We start from the raw sequence: 12190 nt of genomic DNA, 5'->3' as shown, positions 1-12190 counted from the left end.
ACAGTTTCGCTTTTTCCCGTCAGATCTGGACTTCAACCTGCGGAAATTTCAGATTTTTTGAAAAGTATTCATATTTTTTACAAAAGCCGTAAAAAAAATTGATACTTTGTTCATAATATCAAAATAAATTAATCAATTAAGCCTGGCTATTTGTTAAACACGATTGCGGCAGCTCTGGCAGTAACATTTATTCGCCGCAGCCAATAATACTGATTGTCGTCTAAGTACTGGTCACACTGCTTTTACAGTTTTAGTTGTACTGCACTGGAAGTCTCCAAAGGAGCAAAATTCCCTTAAGGAACAAAAACTTCCTTAGCGGGGTGCAAAATACCTAATTTGCTAGCTATGGGAAATTAAAGGACAGCCCAAAATAAATTCCTTCATGAAATGTTCAAATTATGCTTTGGTACTTTATTTTCACTTCAGTTCGCCGCAGGAGTAAATCGTTATCTTTTGTGTGGGGGTACCGGTTTTATTGCCGCATTTCTCCATTTTGCGCACTACATCCGCTCCACTGATAACATGACCAAAGACCACATGCTTGTTATCCAGCCAATCGGTTCTACAAGACACAAGCATAATGTTAAAAACCAAATTTGAATGAACTTAAATTGCCTTACTTTGTAGTGCAGATAAAGAACTGTGAACCGTTTGTATTGGGACCCGAATTGGCCATGGACAGCGTACCAAAACTATTGTGCTTCAGATTAAAGTTCTCATCGTTGAACTTTTTGCCATAGATAGACTTTCCACCAGTGCCATTGTTATTGGTAAAATCGCCACCTTGACACATCTAAAAATATATAAAATAAATATTTAAGCAATGCATTTTAAAAATGAATTGTAACTACATACAAAGTCAGGAATAATGCGATGAAAACTACAGCCTTTGTAGCCATAGCCCTGCTCATGTGTGCAAAGCTGTCGAAAGTTCTCCGCTGTCTTGGGCACCACGTCAGCGCGGAGCAACATGACAACACGTCCCGCATCATTGCCGCCAATCCTTATGTCAAAGAACACCTGTGGATTGCGTTTCTCTGCCTTTTCAATGACCGCCGGACCTGTCGAAGGTGTCTCCACTTGGGTCTTCTCCGCTTCAGCTTCGCCCTCTGCAGGTAATGTAGCGCCCGCATGCTTTTGCAACCAATCATCGTCCGCCCAAACGGGCTTGAAACTGTCTTCCTTCACACGCACAGGCTTGGCCAAATTCACGCGTATTGTGCGGCCACACAATTCTGCATCGTTCTAAGCTCAAAACGTTTGGGTTAGTCTAAATTAAATGAATTTATAATCGACTCACCATGTTGTCTATGGCGGAGGCAGCGTCTTCATAGTTTTCATACTCAACAAAAGCAAAACCGCGATGCTTTTGTGACTCGTAGTCAACAGGCATTTGTATGTCCGCTATATCACCAAATGGTATAAAAGCATTGTTGAGCAGCCTTTCTGTCACCTCGTCCGCCAATCCGCCAACATAAACTGTGCGCTTATCATTCGACATAATTATTTATTGACCTAAACGTTTAATAATTATTTTGTAAACAAATGCTGCCGGTTGCTCTAAATAGGGATGGGCAATGTGGCGATTGGTTGGCTCGATAGCTCTTTACTTGCTTATCGAGCAGCATTAATGTTATCGAACAACAAACACAGCGACAATAGAAATAATCGGCGCAAAGTTTGAAAATCAATAAGCAATAATAACAAATCAAAATTGCTGCTGTTTTTAATTGTACAATTTCCAACTATCTAATTTGTGTGCTATCAAAAGACAAATCGATTTGGCAGCTTAAATAATATTTATTACAGTTTAAAAATTATAGCTAACAACTTAATGTCATGTAAGATAAGATTCACTTTCACTGCTGTAGCACATGTCTTCAGCTCCCGTGCACATAATATTATTTTTAATAGAGTTTGCATTCATTGCTGTGGGCAATATAAAGCTGGCCAACATTAGGCAATAGCCAGGCACATATGCGTAAGTAGCGTAGAGTATAATGGATACACAACTGCCAAGTAAAACGTCTGTAATTGGAAACAAATAAAAACTATTAGGCGCCAAAATAAAAGTTAGTCACTGCCTCGGCTGATCAGGTTGGTTGAAATAGATAAGATACCGATAAGTGTTTAAGTAAATAGCAGCAAAGCCATAGCTAATTGTTAGTTAATGGCTAGCCACTAGAGCAAATTGCCTACTTACTGCAGAACACCTTTTCCCATGGCTCGCATATCGAAATCTGCGTATTGAGCTCATAGAGGCTATAAAGCCATATCACATATTGCTTAAATTTCGCCAACTTCTCGCCCAGTAAATCAAACATGACGCAGCCGTCAATTGTGCTGGTAAGGGTGTGCTGTTGGATGTTGGGTGCACCGTCTACTCTTTATGAAGGTGCGCAGTGAACTGAACTAAAACGAACTCAAACAATAATAAAAGCCCCGTTATCATACATAACTATTTGGAATCTTACCTGCTTTAAACGTTTGCAGCAAAGTGAACTTCGTATTTCTATGTTGCTCTTCTTTTTTTGTTGTTGGTTTTTTTTATTATTGATTACCTGACCGGCTTTAAGGCATTCCTTATCAGTTTATCAGCTATCAGTTATCAGTGATACGTAATGCAACGGATGACAAATATCAGGCCACCAGTGGCACCATAGATAGCAGAAACACCCACACTGAAATCACATCGTTGGCATAGGCATTTATATGCACCGCCACACAAAACTCGACGAGCGCATTGTTATTGTAATGAATGCAGCTTGTGCGTATGCGTTCCGATATCGCTGCCAGATTGGTGTAGGCAAAGTTAATCGTAAATCCATACAGCTGGCAAAGCAAATGATACGGTAATTGTTTAAACAACATTAATCTTTTGCTTACTCTATAGTTGGGAAACTCGCGTTCCAGCTCTTCGCTGTACGCTGGCTCATCGTAGCGACTACTCGTGTAAATGCTCAGATTTTCCATTTCACTCAAGATACGCAACAAGCGTGGCTGAAAAGCGCTGCAAATACATCAATCAAATTAAACTCCAAGTTCAGTTGCACTCATAACTTACCGATTCCATATGGTTTTACGTGTGCTGCGCCAGCTGCTCACCTTTTTCATTATCTTGCGTTCGATGTGCTTCTGTAGCTCGGACAATTCGTAGCTACGCTTGTATACATAATCCAGCTTATGCACACCTCCTTGTGGTGCTGCCTGACGCTTGTTGAACAGCGGCAGCCAACAGGCGCCATCAGTTAGATTAAAGTTGGTCATGCTGACGCGCGTTTCCGTCTGCATATTGAAATAGATCTGCAAAGTTCAAAGAGTATTTCAATTAAAACAGAAAATTAAAGCATAGATATAGTCAGTTTGCAAAAAATAAGTTCACATTCACATATTTTTGCTAATCCTCAAAGTAGGGAACAAAATGCGAAGCAGAAATTGTATTAAATTATTTTAATGCATACTTTTAAAAGTCAAACTGTTCCCGTTCTAGTCTAGTCTGATAATTTATAAACTATAGCAGCAATTAGATAGATAGAGACGCAAACCCTAAGATCGGTTAATATTGTGTCAAGCCACAATTTAAACTTATCCTGAGTTCAATCCCAAAATACATATTGGCGTTTAAATTTTTACATGCATTTATAGATTTAATTATATAAAGGCTTTGGATAAATGCACATTATTATATTAAAAGGAAGAACACATGCCGCCTCTATATATTATAAATTTAAAACAAAAGGAGTCAATTGGATTATGACCAGACAGACCTCCGTATATATAAACAAAAAGAACTCAGAAACCGAAGAAGCCAATAGGTTACTAATATTCCAATAAAAGTGCACTTACTGTCAACAAAGAGCTCGTTTCAGCTGATAAGCTTTATGAATGAAATAATCTAATAAAATTTAAATCACTTGTCTTATCAGTACAGACTAATAGCTCATTTCAACTTGTGATTGTCAACTTGATAATGTCAAGTATCCTTGTTCTTTAAGCAAATTCATTAAGTCACATTTATAAATGTGCCAATATTACGGTATTACTCATACTGAAATTTAGATAAAAATATACAAAATTTAGATCAAAATTACAAAACCAGCAACTGTCAACAGTGTTAACTGCTCCACATAGTTGCGATAAAATAAGATTAATCAATTGGTCTATTGTTATGCACTCACATTTTCTTGGCCCACAACGCAGTGGACACGCGTCAGAGGGCAAAAGATGTCCTGCAGCTGATAGCGTTTGCCCGTAGCTGGTGCAATGAGCAGCAATTCGCCACTTTGGGGTTGACGATAGATGACAAAGCTGCACTCGCCATAGGGACAGGCCAGGCCGAGTAGCAGCCAACACTCGAGACCTAGAGCCAGCATAAAGTTGCAGAGCAGCACGCCCAGATCCTTGGCCGAGCACCAGGTGCTATCAAGCAGCGTGCGATTGTCCAGCCAAACGCCACGAAAGCCCTGACAAACATCGAACTGACGCAGCTGGCAAAGCAGCGAGACAAAGCGACAGACAGACTCCAGCTGCTGGTCAAGTGACTGAGGCAGTGGCACAGGCTGCAGCAGGCGCGTCAAGCAGACACGCTTGCCCTCAGCGGTGCAGACCAGCGGCTCCACATAGCGCTGCGGTTGCGGCAGCAGCTGCTGCAGCTCCAGACGACGCTCGCGCAGAAATTGCTGCAATTCCGGCAGCTCGCTACAGGCAAGTGCCTCCACCTGCAGCGGCGGCAGCTCGTTGCTGGGCTCAATGCTCAGATAGAACCAGAGATGCACGCTCTCTTTGAACTCGGGATACAAATCGGCGGCTATGTTGGTCACAGACTCAATCAGCGGACGCTTGTAGCCCACCAGCACCTTGGGCATGCAGAGCTCAATGCAGCCCTCGAACTATAATCAAAGAGAAGGTTAATTGAAACAAGCGGAATTATGGGTGCAAGCCTTACCTTGCGCTGGGCCAGCAAGCGGCTAATGGGCACACGATATTCACCCAGCCAATTGCACTGCACGCGCTGGTAAAGATCCGCCGCCTCGTCGGTGAACTGTTGCTCAATGAGCTCATCGAATAAACTGATTTTGAGATCTTCGCGCAGTTCGTTGGCCTCGCCGGCTATCTGCAGCTGCAGCTGCTCATTCCAGGTGGGATTGGAGCCCTCAGCGGTGCGACTGCGACACAAGCGCTGCCCATAGCTAAGCGTAACAAATGGACGCACATTGGAGTACATGAGTGCTGTGGAAAGTAACACATTTAGCTGAGAACATTGTTAATCTTGGCGACACTTACTCTGCGTGACAAATAGACTGGTGCTGAGATCGCTGCTGGTGCCGGCGCTGCTACGTCGACGCTCCTCCACATTGAGTATGTGGCGGCTGCGCACTGGCACGCCTGTGGCACGCACCACATGCAACGAGACGTTGAACTGTTGCAAGTGCAACTCATGTACCGACTGCTGTGGCTGCCAGATAGGCTCGCGAGCCGTTGGACGCGCGGGCTGACGCGTAAAGAGCGCACAAAAGGCACGCCAAAGAGCAAGCCAGCCATCGGCTATGCCAACATCGCTGGTGTTTTGCTCCTGCTCCTGGCCGTCGGGTAGACGCAACAGCAGCAGCGGCACAGGCGTCTCCATCGCCTTGGCACGCTGTGCACATTGTCCGCCTATTGTCTCGTATAGCAACTGCAGAAACTTGCGTCCGCGATGCTTATGCAGATCAATGGGATTCCAGTTGCTGCCAGGCTCCAGCAGCTGCTCCAGCTGCGCGCTGCTCGTCAGCTGCTCCAGCTCACCAATCTCATGCTCCAGCGCGGGCACAAAGCGCAGCTGCTTGGTACGCACATTGCGCTGCTGATGACGCGAATGCAAGAGACGCAAGCGCTTATTGTCCAGCAGCTGATCCGGGCGACACAGCTGCAACTCCTCCTCCGCAAAGACAATGCCAGCGGGCTTATGTTTGGCATCTGCTGCACGCGGTGTTGTCTTCGGTTTGCTCTCTGGCAGCTCCGGCAATCTGACTGGCAGCAATGCCTGACGCAGCTCCTCCGCCAGCGGCTGTATGACATCCAGATCACTTTCCTCCGCGCCATTCGCGCTATGATAGTAGGTGTGCAAAAAGAGCTCTCCAGCCAGTTGTGCGCGCGTGCCCGTGGACTCCAGCTGAAAGCCAAGCTTCTGCTGGCCACTGCCATCTTTGGTCACCGCCAGTGGCAGGCTCATCTGCGCGAGGCGGCGATTGTGTGACGTCAGTGTTGATTTCTCATATAGCTGCAATGAATAATCACGTAAGATTATCAGTCTAATAATATGATAACTAAATTTAACAATAACTTTGACAGTACAAAGGTTATTGAGTTTTAACTTCTAGCTATACCAGTAAAAGATAAGATACAAGCAAAGCAAACGCATACAGATTAGAAGAAAGTAAAAACACAGGAGCTTATACATATAAGTATGCTTACAAATTAATAAGCATAAGTTAGCATTGTTAATTAACTTGTTATGTATGTTTGTATCAAATTATTTCAAATCAAAAAGCTTCTCATTTATTTTTGAAGAACCGCTATTAAAAAGTTTTAAAGCTTTTCAAACACTTGCGTATAGATAAGCAGAAGCTTAACTGCAAATTCGTATTGCCAATGAAAGCATTAGTTTAGTATTCGTTAGCAGCATGAAGGTGACAGGTGCTTGGCTTGCGCTGCTGCTTTGCACTTTGGCAGCAGGCACAGTGAATGGCCAAAGGCTAATGGATCGCTGCTCTATGGCACGTGAGATGGATGCACTGGGAGTACCACGAGCAGATATAGCACGTTGGGTTTTTATTGCCAGAGAACTTAGCGCATACAACACACAAGCCATAAGTGCACCGAATAAAATTGGCTATTCCAATTATGGTCTATTTCAAATCAGCGGAGAGTATTGTTGTCAGCCTGCAGATGGTCAAAGATCATCTGATATATGCAATGTGAATTGTGAGAAGCTACTGTCTGATAACATCGAGGCTAGTGTGCGTTGTGCCGAAATCATATTGAGGAAAAGGGGCTGGAGTGCCTGGCAAGCCGCCATTAATAAGTTGCAGACAATCTCTAACTGGAGCATTGAGGATTGCTTTCCTGTCCCAGGCAGTGCAAATGCAACGAGACTAGAAGGTGAACCTAACGTGAGTCCATTTGTTGGAGCTAATATTGGCTGCCCAGAGCCACGTGAGAAAGAATTCTTATAAACAGTAGAGCACCAGGTGCAGTCAATCGTCATAAGATTTAAGCCGGCTCGGGCCAGCTAGGCCTATCTCTACTTGGAACCGTGTTATCTCTAACCTTTGCAATTTTTAAACATTAATAAATAATAGAAAACACAATGGTGCTTTTTTATACATTACCCAGATGTTAAGCTCTTGTGGCAGCGTACGGTCGAGCATGACGCCAATGATCTCATTCATGTACAAATGCAAATCGGACTCGAGGCGATAGTTACGCGACTGAGCCACAAACTGTGCATCCAAATAGATTTTGAGAAAATAGTTGCGTGCCTCGCTGCCTGTGGCCTGACATTGGAGCGTTGATTCATCCACAGATTGACGCAGCACATGCACTTCCGGCTCCTCGGGATCCGGAAAAGCGAGCTCATATTCAGCCTTCAGCTTGGCCATAATATCGTTAAATTGCGGCTTGCGTGGCGGCTTCAATTGCGACTTGGTTAACTGCGCATTGCTCCAGAGACGACGCTGCTGCTTGTAATGTTGCAAATGCTCGCGATAAACCTCGGCCAAATCCGTCTCAAAACGCTGCTTCCAAGCTGCGCACGTGGCATTCAAATCCGAGGGCTGCACCACACGCAAGTTTAACTGCAAACGTGTGCATTGGGACTGCTGCTGGCGGCGTAGCTCCTTAAGCTGCGCCCACTGGGCGAGCAGGCGCTGTAGCAAACTGCGCTGCGCTGCGCATTCCGCATAGTAGCGTTCACGCAACTCCTGTGTTAAGCGCAGCTGGCGTTGAAGCTGCTCCACCAGTTGCGGCTGTTGCTCTCGACATAGCTGTAGCAATTGTGCAGCCACATGACGCGCCAATTGGAGCTCCTGTCGTAGTTTATCACAAAGCTGTCTGTTCAGTTGTTGCGCATACAACTCGTACAAATCCTCCAGCTGCTGCGCCACTTTGTGCTCCTCCAGCAGTTGTGGGTGAGTTGTAAAACGCAAGTGCTTGAGACACAGTTTGAGGCAATAGCGCGTGGGCAAACCCTGGCATTGACTCAAGGGAGTTGGCGGCATAAACACGCTCTTGAACACTCGGTTGCAATTGCTGCGATACAGCTTGGAGTCTATAACAAAGCGCTGCGTTTGCGTTGTCGCTTGCGTAAGTTCTGTCACAAGCTTAGCATCAAGCTTGCCACTGCCACATTGACTACGTGCCTGTTCCTGGTAGCGATTTAGCATGCGAACTTGTGCCTTGCTCAGCTGCGGCTCACACTCGCTTAGCTGCAATGGCAGCTGCAGTTTATTACTGGGCTTGAACAGCAGACTGTTGTCATGGTAATGACGCTGCTTAGACAGCTGCGGCCACACCAGCGGCGACTCCGACAGCTCAATCTGTATAAAAGAGGCAGCCAAACTTGCATCATACTGTTCCGCGACATCCTCTTCCTGTGCCAGCGAGAAGCTGTCGTTGTCCACAGAGCCATGAAAAAACTGCAGGCTGCGCGCCTCTAGCTCTTGTGCTGTTTGTACCTCATCGTTGTCGTTGCAATGTGACAGCAATGATTGCACTTCCTTCTCTGTTTTGCGATAAGCGCGTGTGGTTTGCGTTTTTCGCTGCTTTTTGCTGCGTTTTGCTTTTACAGCTCTCAGGGACAATTCCATATTTTTTCTACAGTCAATTTACCGTAAGCTTGGCGTTTGCTTTGAATTTTCAGTGTTGCCATGGCAATACATTAAGCTGACAGCGTAACTATCGATATGTGCTGAAAGATATCGATTACAGGCACGAGCCGCAGCCGTTACACTAAAATTTGGCTATGAAACGTAACCATGAATGATTGCAGCAAATCTAGTAATGGCGCTCAAATATTCAAAGATTGCTACTATAACAATTGGAAGTGCTAGCTCTCTTAAGCATCTCTAAGATAGAGGTTTTCGCATACTGCCTTAATTTTATTATGAATTTCAAAATGTTTGGTATCAAATGAAAGAATGGGATTTATTTGATCGTTTTAAGAATTTGCAGCCCGTCGCCTCCCTTCAATAAAAATGTTGAATTCTGTTTAGTTTTCCTTTTCTTTTTGCTGTTTACATACAAATACAATGCTAATTTACTTTTAATTGTGTCTAACATAACCATGGACATGGTTACAATGGGCTTTTTATGCACAATTTTTTCCAAATGTTCAGTTTTTCGCCTTCTTTATATTTATGTGACGTTAGATTTGTGCTTAAGGCTTAAATATATTGTTATAGGTAATTAACGCCAGTTGCTTGATTTGATGACGCTTTTGTTGAATAGTTTTTATTGCTAAAGACGCGCTACGTATATTGTTGATAGAAATAATAAAAAAAGAACCGACGTTTAAGTAACGCCGGCTGGTAGACGCGTTTTGATGCTGTGAGTCAACAACTTGACGGCGTAAACGCTGCTGAGGAGGCGGCGTTGATGCTGGCAGAAATCCAAGCGGGGGTCGTTTACTCTAGCAAAGTTATTTCTTCCTTGACTAAAAATTCAACAACCTCCTCATCGACCTCATCGGTTTCCAAATTATCTGTGTCAACATCTGTAAATGGAACAACAACATGAATTGAAATACAATTGTTCATTTAAGTGTATGAAAAATAAACTTACGTCCTCTGAGCATGATGCGACGACTCTTTTGCTCCTTCCATTCGGCAATGCGCTTGTTGCGATATTCCATAAAGGTTTCACGCAGCTGGGAGCGCTTCTCGAGCAGCTCCTTGGAGGCGCGTGTGAGGCGCAAGCGATCCTTTTGCTCAAAGATAGGATAGTACTTCTTAAGGTTCTTCTTAATGTCCTTCTGCTTATCCTCGCCGAGCAATGTGGGTGGACGTGGACGCCACAAGAACTGTACAAAGTTCTTTAAGATGGTGCGCTTAATAATACGTCCCTGGAAGGTGTACATATTGAAGCCAGTGTCTTCCTTGACCTTCCACGATGATACGCCAGTGACCACATAGCGACCAGTTGGATCCCATTCCACCTCAGAGGCACGGAAATGATCCGGCGATGCAGTTATTATATAATCATTGGTTGTATCAACAAACTCAAATGTGCCCATGGTTAAATTGGCCATGACAATGAATTGGCCACGCGGTGACCAGAACAAATGCGTGCAGGATTTCTTCTCCAGGCGCTTGACAAGGCTGGGCTTAACACCCTTGTTGACCTCGTAGAAGCTCACATTAGACGAATTTGGTTCGCCATGAATAATGGAGAACTTGTTGCCAATGGGCTCCCAGGCAAAGGCGAGAATAAGCTCGCGTATTTCCACCGAATCAACCGGAATTTCCTTTTCGCGCATATGGAAAATCTCAAAGTTATAGAACATGCCCAGGAACTTAACGTCCAGCTCCTTTTTGTCCTTCTTCAACTTGGAGTAGCGATCAACTTTGACGCAGAGATAATCGCCGGACTTTTGCCAATGCAGCTTGCAGTCGGCCACATGGAAGAGGTTCTTGTTGCGTGTTTCACGCTTCTTGGGGATCTCCATGAGCGTTACACGTGCGGGAATCTGATTCTGCTCTTCCACCCAATAGGCAATAACATTGTCCGTGGGTGACCATGAGAAGCCGCGTATGCCGGGTATCTTAATGGACTTCAAATCAAGCAAGTAGAACGAGGGTGTCTCATAGATGTGTATGGAGCTATCGCCCATGCGTGCCACGTATTTGTCGTCATGCGACCAGCGGAACATTGACAGCACTGACATGCCGTCGGCTACAAAAGAACGCTTCTCTGCACCGGTGCGTATGTCCCAAATGATAATTTTTTGGCCGGTTGGTGTGGGTCCATATGTTACCAAATAGTTCTCGCAGGGCGAAAATTCAACAAATTGAGTGCCAGGATGCGGGAACTTTTGAATCTTCTGGAAACTGCTACCACCCCATATGGCCACGCCCGGTTTGTGGAAGGTAACTACATAGGTGCCCAGAGGCGACCACTTGACAAAGGTATCAGTGAAACGTTCACGGGTCTCCAACTCATTTGGCTCCGGCAACGTATTCTGCCAGAAGCCTACTTGCACGCAATTTGACGAAGTCTCAGCCGCCACACAGTATTGATCGTATGCATCGGGATCATTGATGAAGTTGTACAAATCGTTTTGCACCTTGAAAGGCTGTACCGTTGGTGGATCCCACTTCTCCGGTATGTTCTCGTACCTGTGCAGCAATACGTTTTTGATAAATATCACTTTCAGATTTCACTATTGACATTGTACTTACTTTTGGAAATCGGTAAACAAATTAACCGAAAAAGTGTGGTTCTTGTCGAGACGATGATTATTCAGCTTCTTCACCGCATCCTCGGCCTGGGAGCTATGCTTGTACTCCATAAAGGCATAGCCCTTAGTTTTGCCTTCCTCATCAACGGGATAAACAACATTAACAATGTCACCGCAATGCGAGAAGAGCTTGTTGATAACAGATTTCAATTTCTCAAGACGTGACGGCTCCACCTTGGGTATGTTGTCAACCACGACGACGCTTTCGACCCCATCCGCCTCAGAGGGGCGCTGGGCCAACATGTCACCCAATAAGTCTGCAATTCAATAAGCATTATTCATTTAAATACATATACACATACTCGCAACACACATATTGAGGTTATGTTTGTTTTTGCAATAGCGGCGCTCGCCTAGCAGCGTGTATGCTGCGCTGGCACAGCCCAACCAACTTACCGTCATCGTTGATATTGTCCACAAAGTTTGGGGGATCTTCGAAGTTTGGCTCCTCGCTGAAGTCGCTGTCGTTCGCATCCGCTTGCTCCTCACTTTTCTTTTTAGCCATTTTCGTTCGATTTATTTGCAAATTAACACGGCAGCCGATTTCCCGCAGTCATCAAACACACACGCACACATAAGAAAGAACCTAGAGATGGACACTATTAATGAAACCAGTAACAAATGCTATCGGCACTTGTAAATTGTTTCATCGACTTTCATTTTTATCCGATATCCGAGCAAATTTATCGAGAAACA

General features: G+C 44.7%; 4 protein-coding genes across 4 annotated transcripts; 1 reads left to right on the top strand and 3 right to left on the bottom strand.

Moving 5' to 3' along the window:
* Positions 1 to 407: 407 nt before the first annotated feature.
* Positions 408 to 1560, bottom strand: LOC108595390 (peptidyl-prolyl cis-trans isomerase E). The gene is made up of 4 exons (XM_017980616.1): positions 1301 to 1560; positions 856 to 1245; positions 621 to 793; positions 408 to 562 (listed from the first exon to the last, which is right to left on the bottom strand). The coding sequence occupies exons 1-4, from the start codon at positions 1499 to 1501 to the stop codon at positions 418 to 420; spliced, it is 909 nt and encodes a 302-aa protein (XP_017836105.1). The 5' UTR covers positions 1502 to 1560; the 3' UTR covers positions 408 to 417.
* Positions 1561 to 2319: 759 nt separating this feature from the next.
* Positions 2320 to 8846, bottom strand: LOC108594838 (coiled-coil and C2 domain-containing protein 2A). The gene is made up of 8 exons (XM_017979976.1): positions 7371 to 8846; positions 5284 to 6259; positions 4946 to 5229; positions 4179 to 4889; positions 3065 to 3303; positions 2887 to 3010; positions 2475 to 2832; positions 2320 to 2412 (listed from the first exon to the last, which is right to left on the bottom strand). Exons 1-7 carry the CDS (start codon positions 8844 to 8846, stop codon positions 2641 to 2643), a joined length of 4002 nt encoding a protein of 1333 aa, XP_017835465.1. The 3' UTR covers positions 2320 to 2412; positions 2475 to 2640.
* LOC108597711 (lysozyme P-like) lies at positions 6638 to 7325 on the top strand. The gene has a single exon (XM_017984401.2). It carries the CDS (start codon positions 6663 to 6665, stop codon positions 7212 to 7214), a length of 552 nt encoding a protein of 183 aa, XP_017839890.1. The 5' UTR covers positions 6638 to 6662; the 3' UTR covers positions 7215 to 7325.
* Positions 8847 to 9458: 612 nt separating the features above from the next.
* LOC108597057 (eukaryotic translation initiation factor 3 subunit B) lies at positions 9459 to 12080 on the bottom strand. The gene is made up of 4 exons (XM_017983378.1): positions 11891 to 12080; positions 11436 to 11751; positions 9820 to 11372; positions 9459 to 9751 (listed from the first exon to the last, which is right to left on the bottom strand). Exons 1-4 carry the CDS (start codon positions 11997 to 11999, stop codon positions 9663 to 9665), a joined length of 2067 nt encoding a protein of 688 aa, XP_017838867.1. The 5' UTR covers positions 12000 to 12080; the 3' UTR covers positions 9459 to 9662.
* Between the last annotated feature and the right edge of the window lie 110 nt (positions 12081 to 12190).

The sequence above is a fragment of the Drosophila busckii genome, chromosome 2R (assembly GCF_011750605.1).
Source record: "Drosophila busckii strain San Diego stock center, stock number 13000-0081.31 chromosome 2R, ASM1175060v1, whole genome shotgun sequence".
Lineage (NCBI taxonomy): Eukaryota > Metazoa > Arthropoda > Insecta > Diptera > Drosophilidae > Drosophila > Drosophila busckii.
The sequence above is the reverse complement of the archived record's forward strand: the minus strand, read 5'-3'. Positions and strand labels throughout refer to the sequence as shown.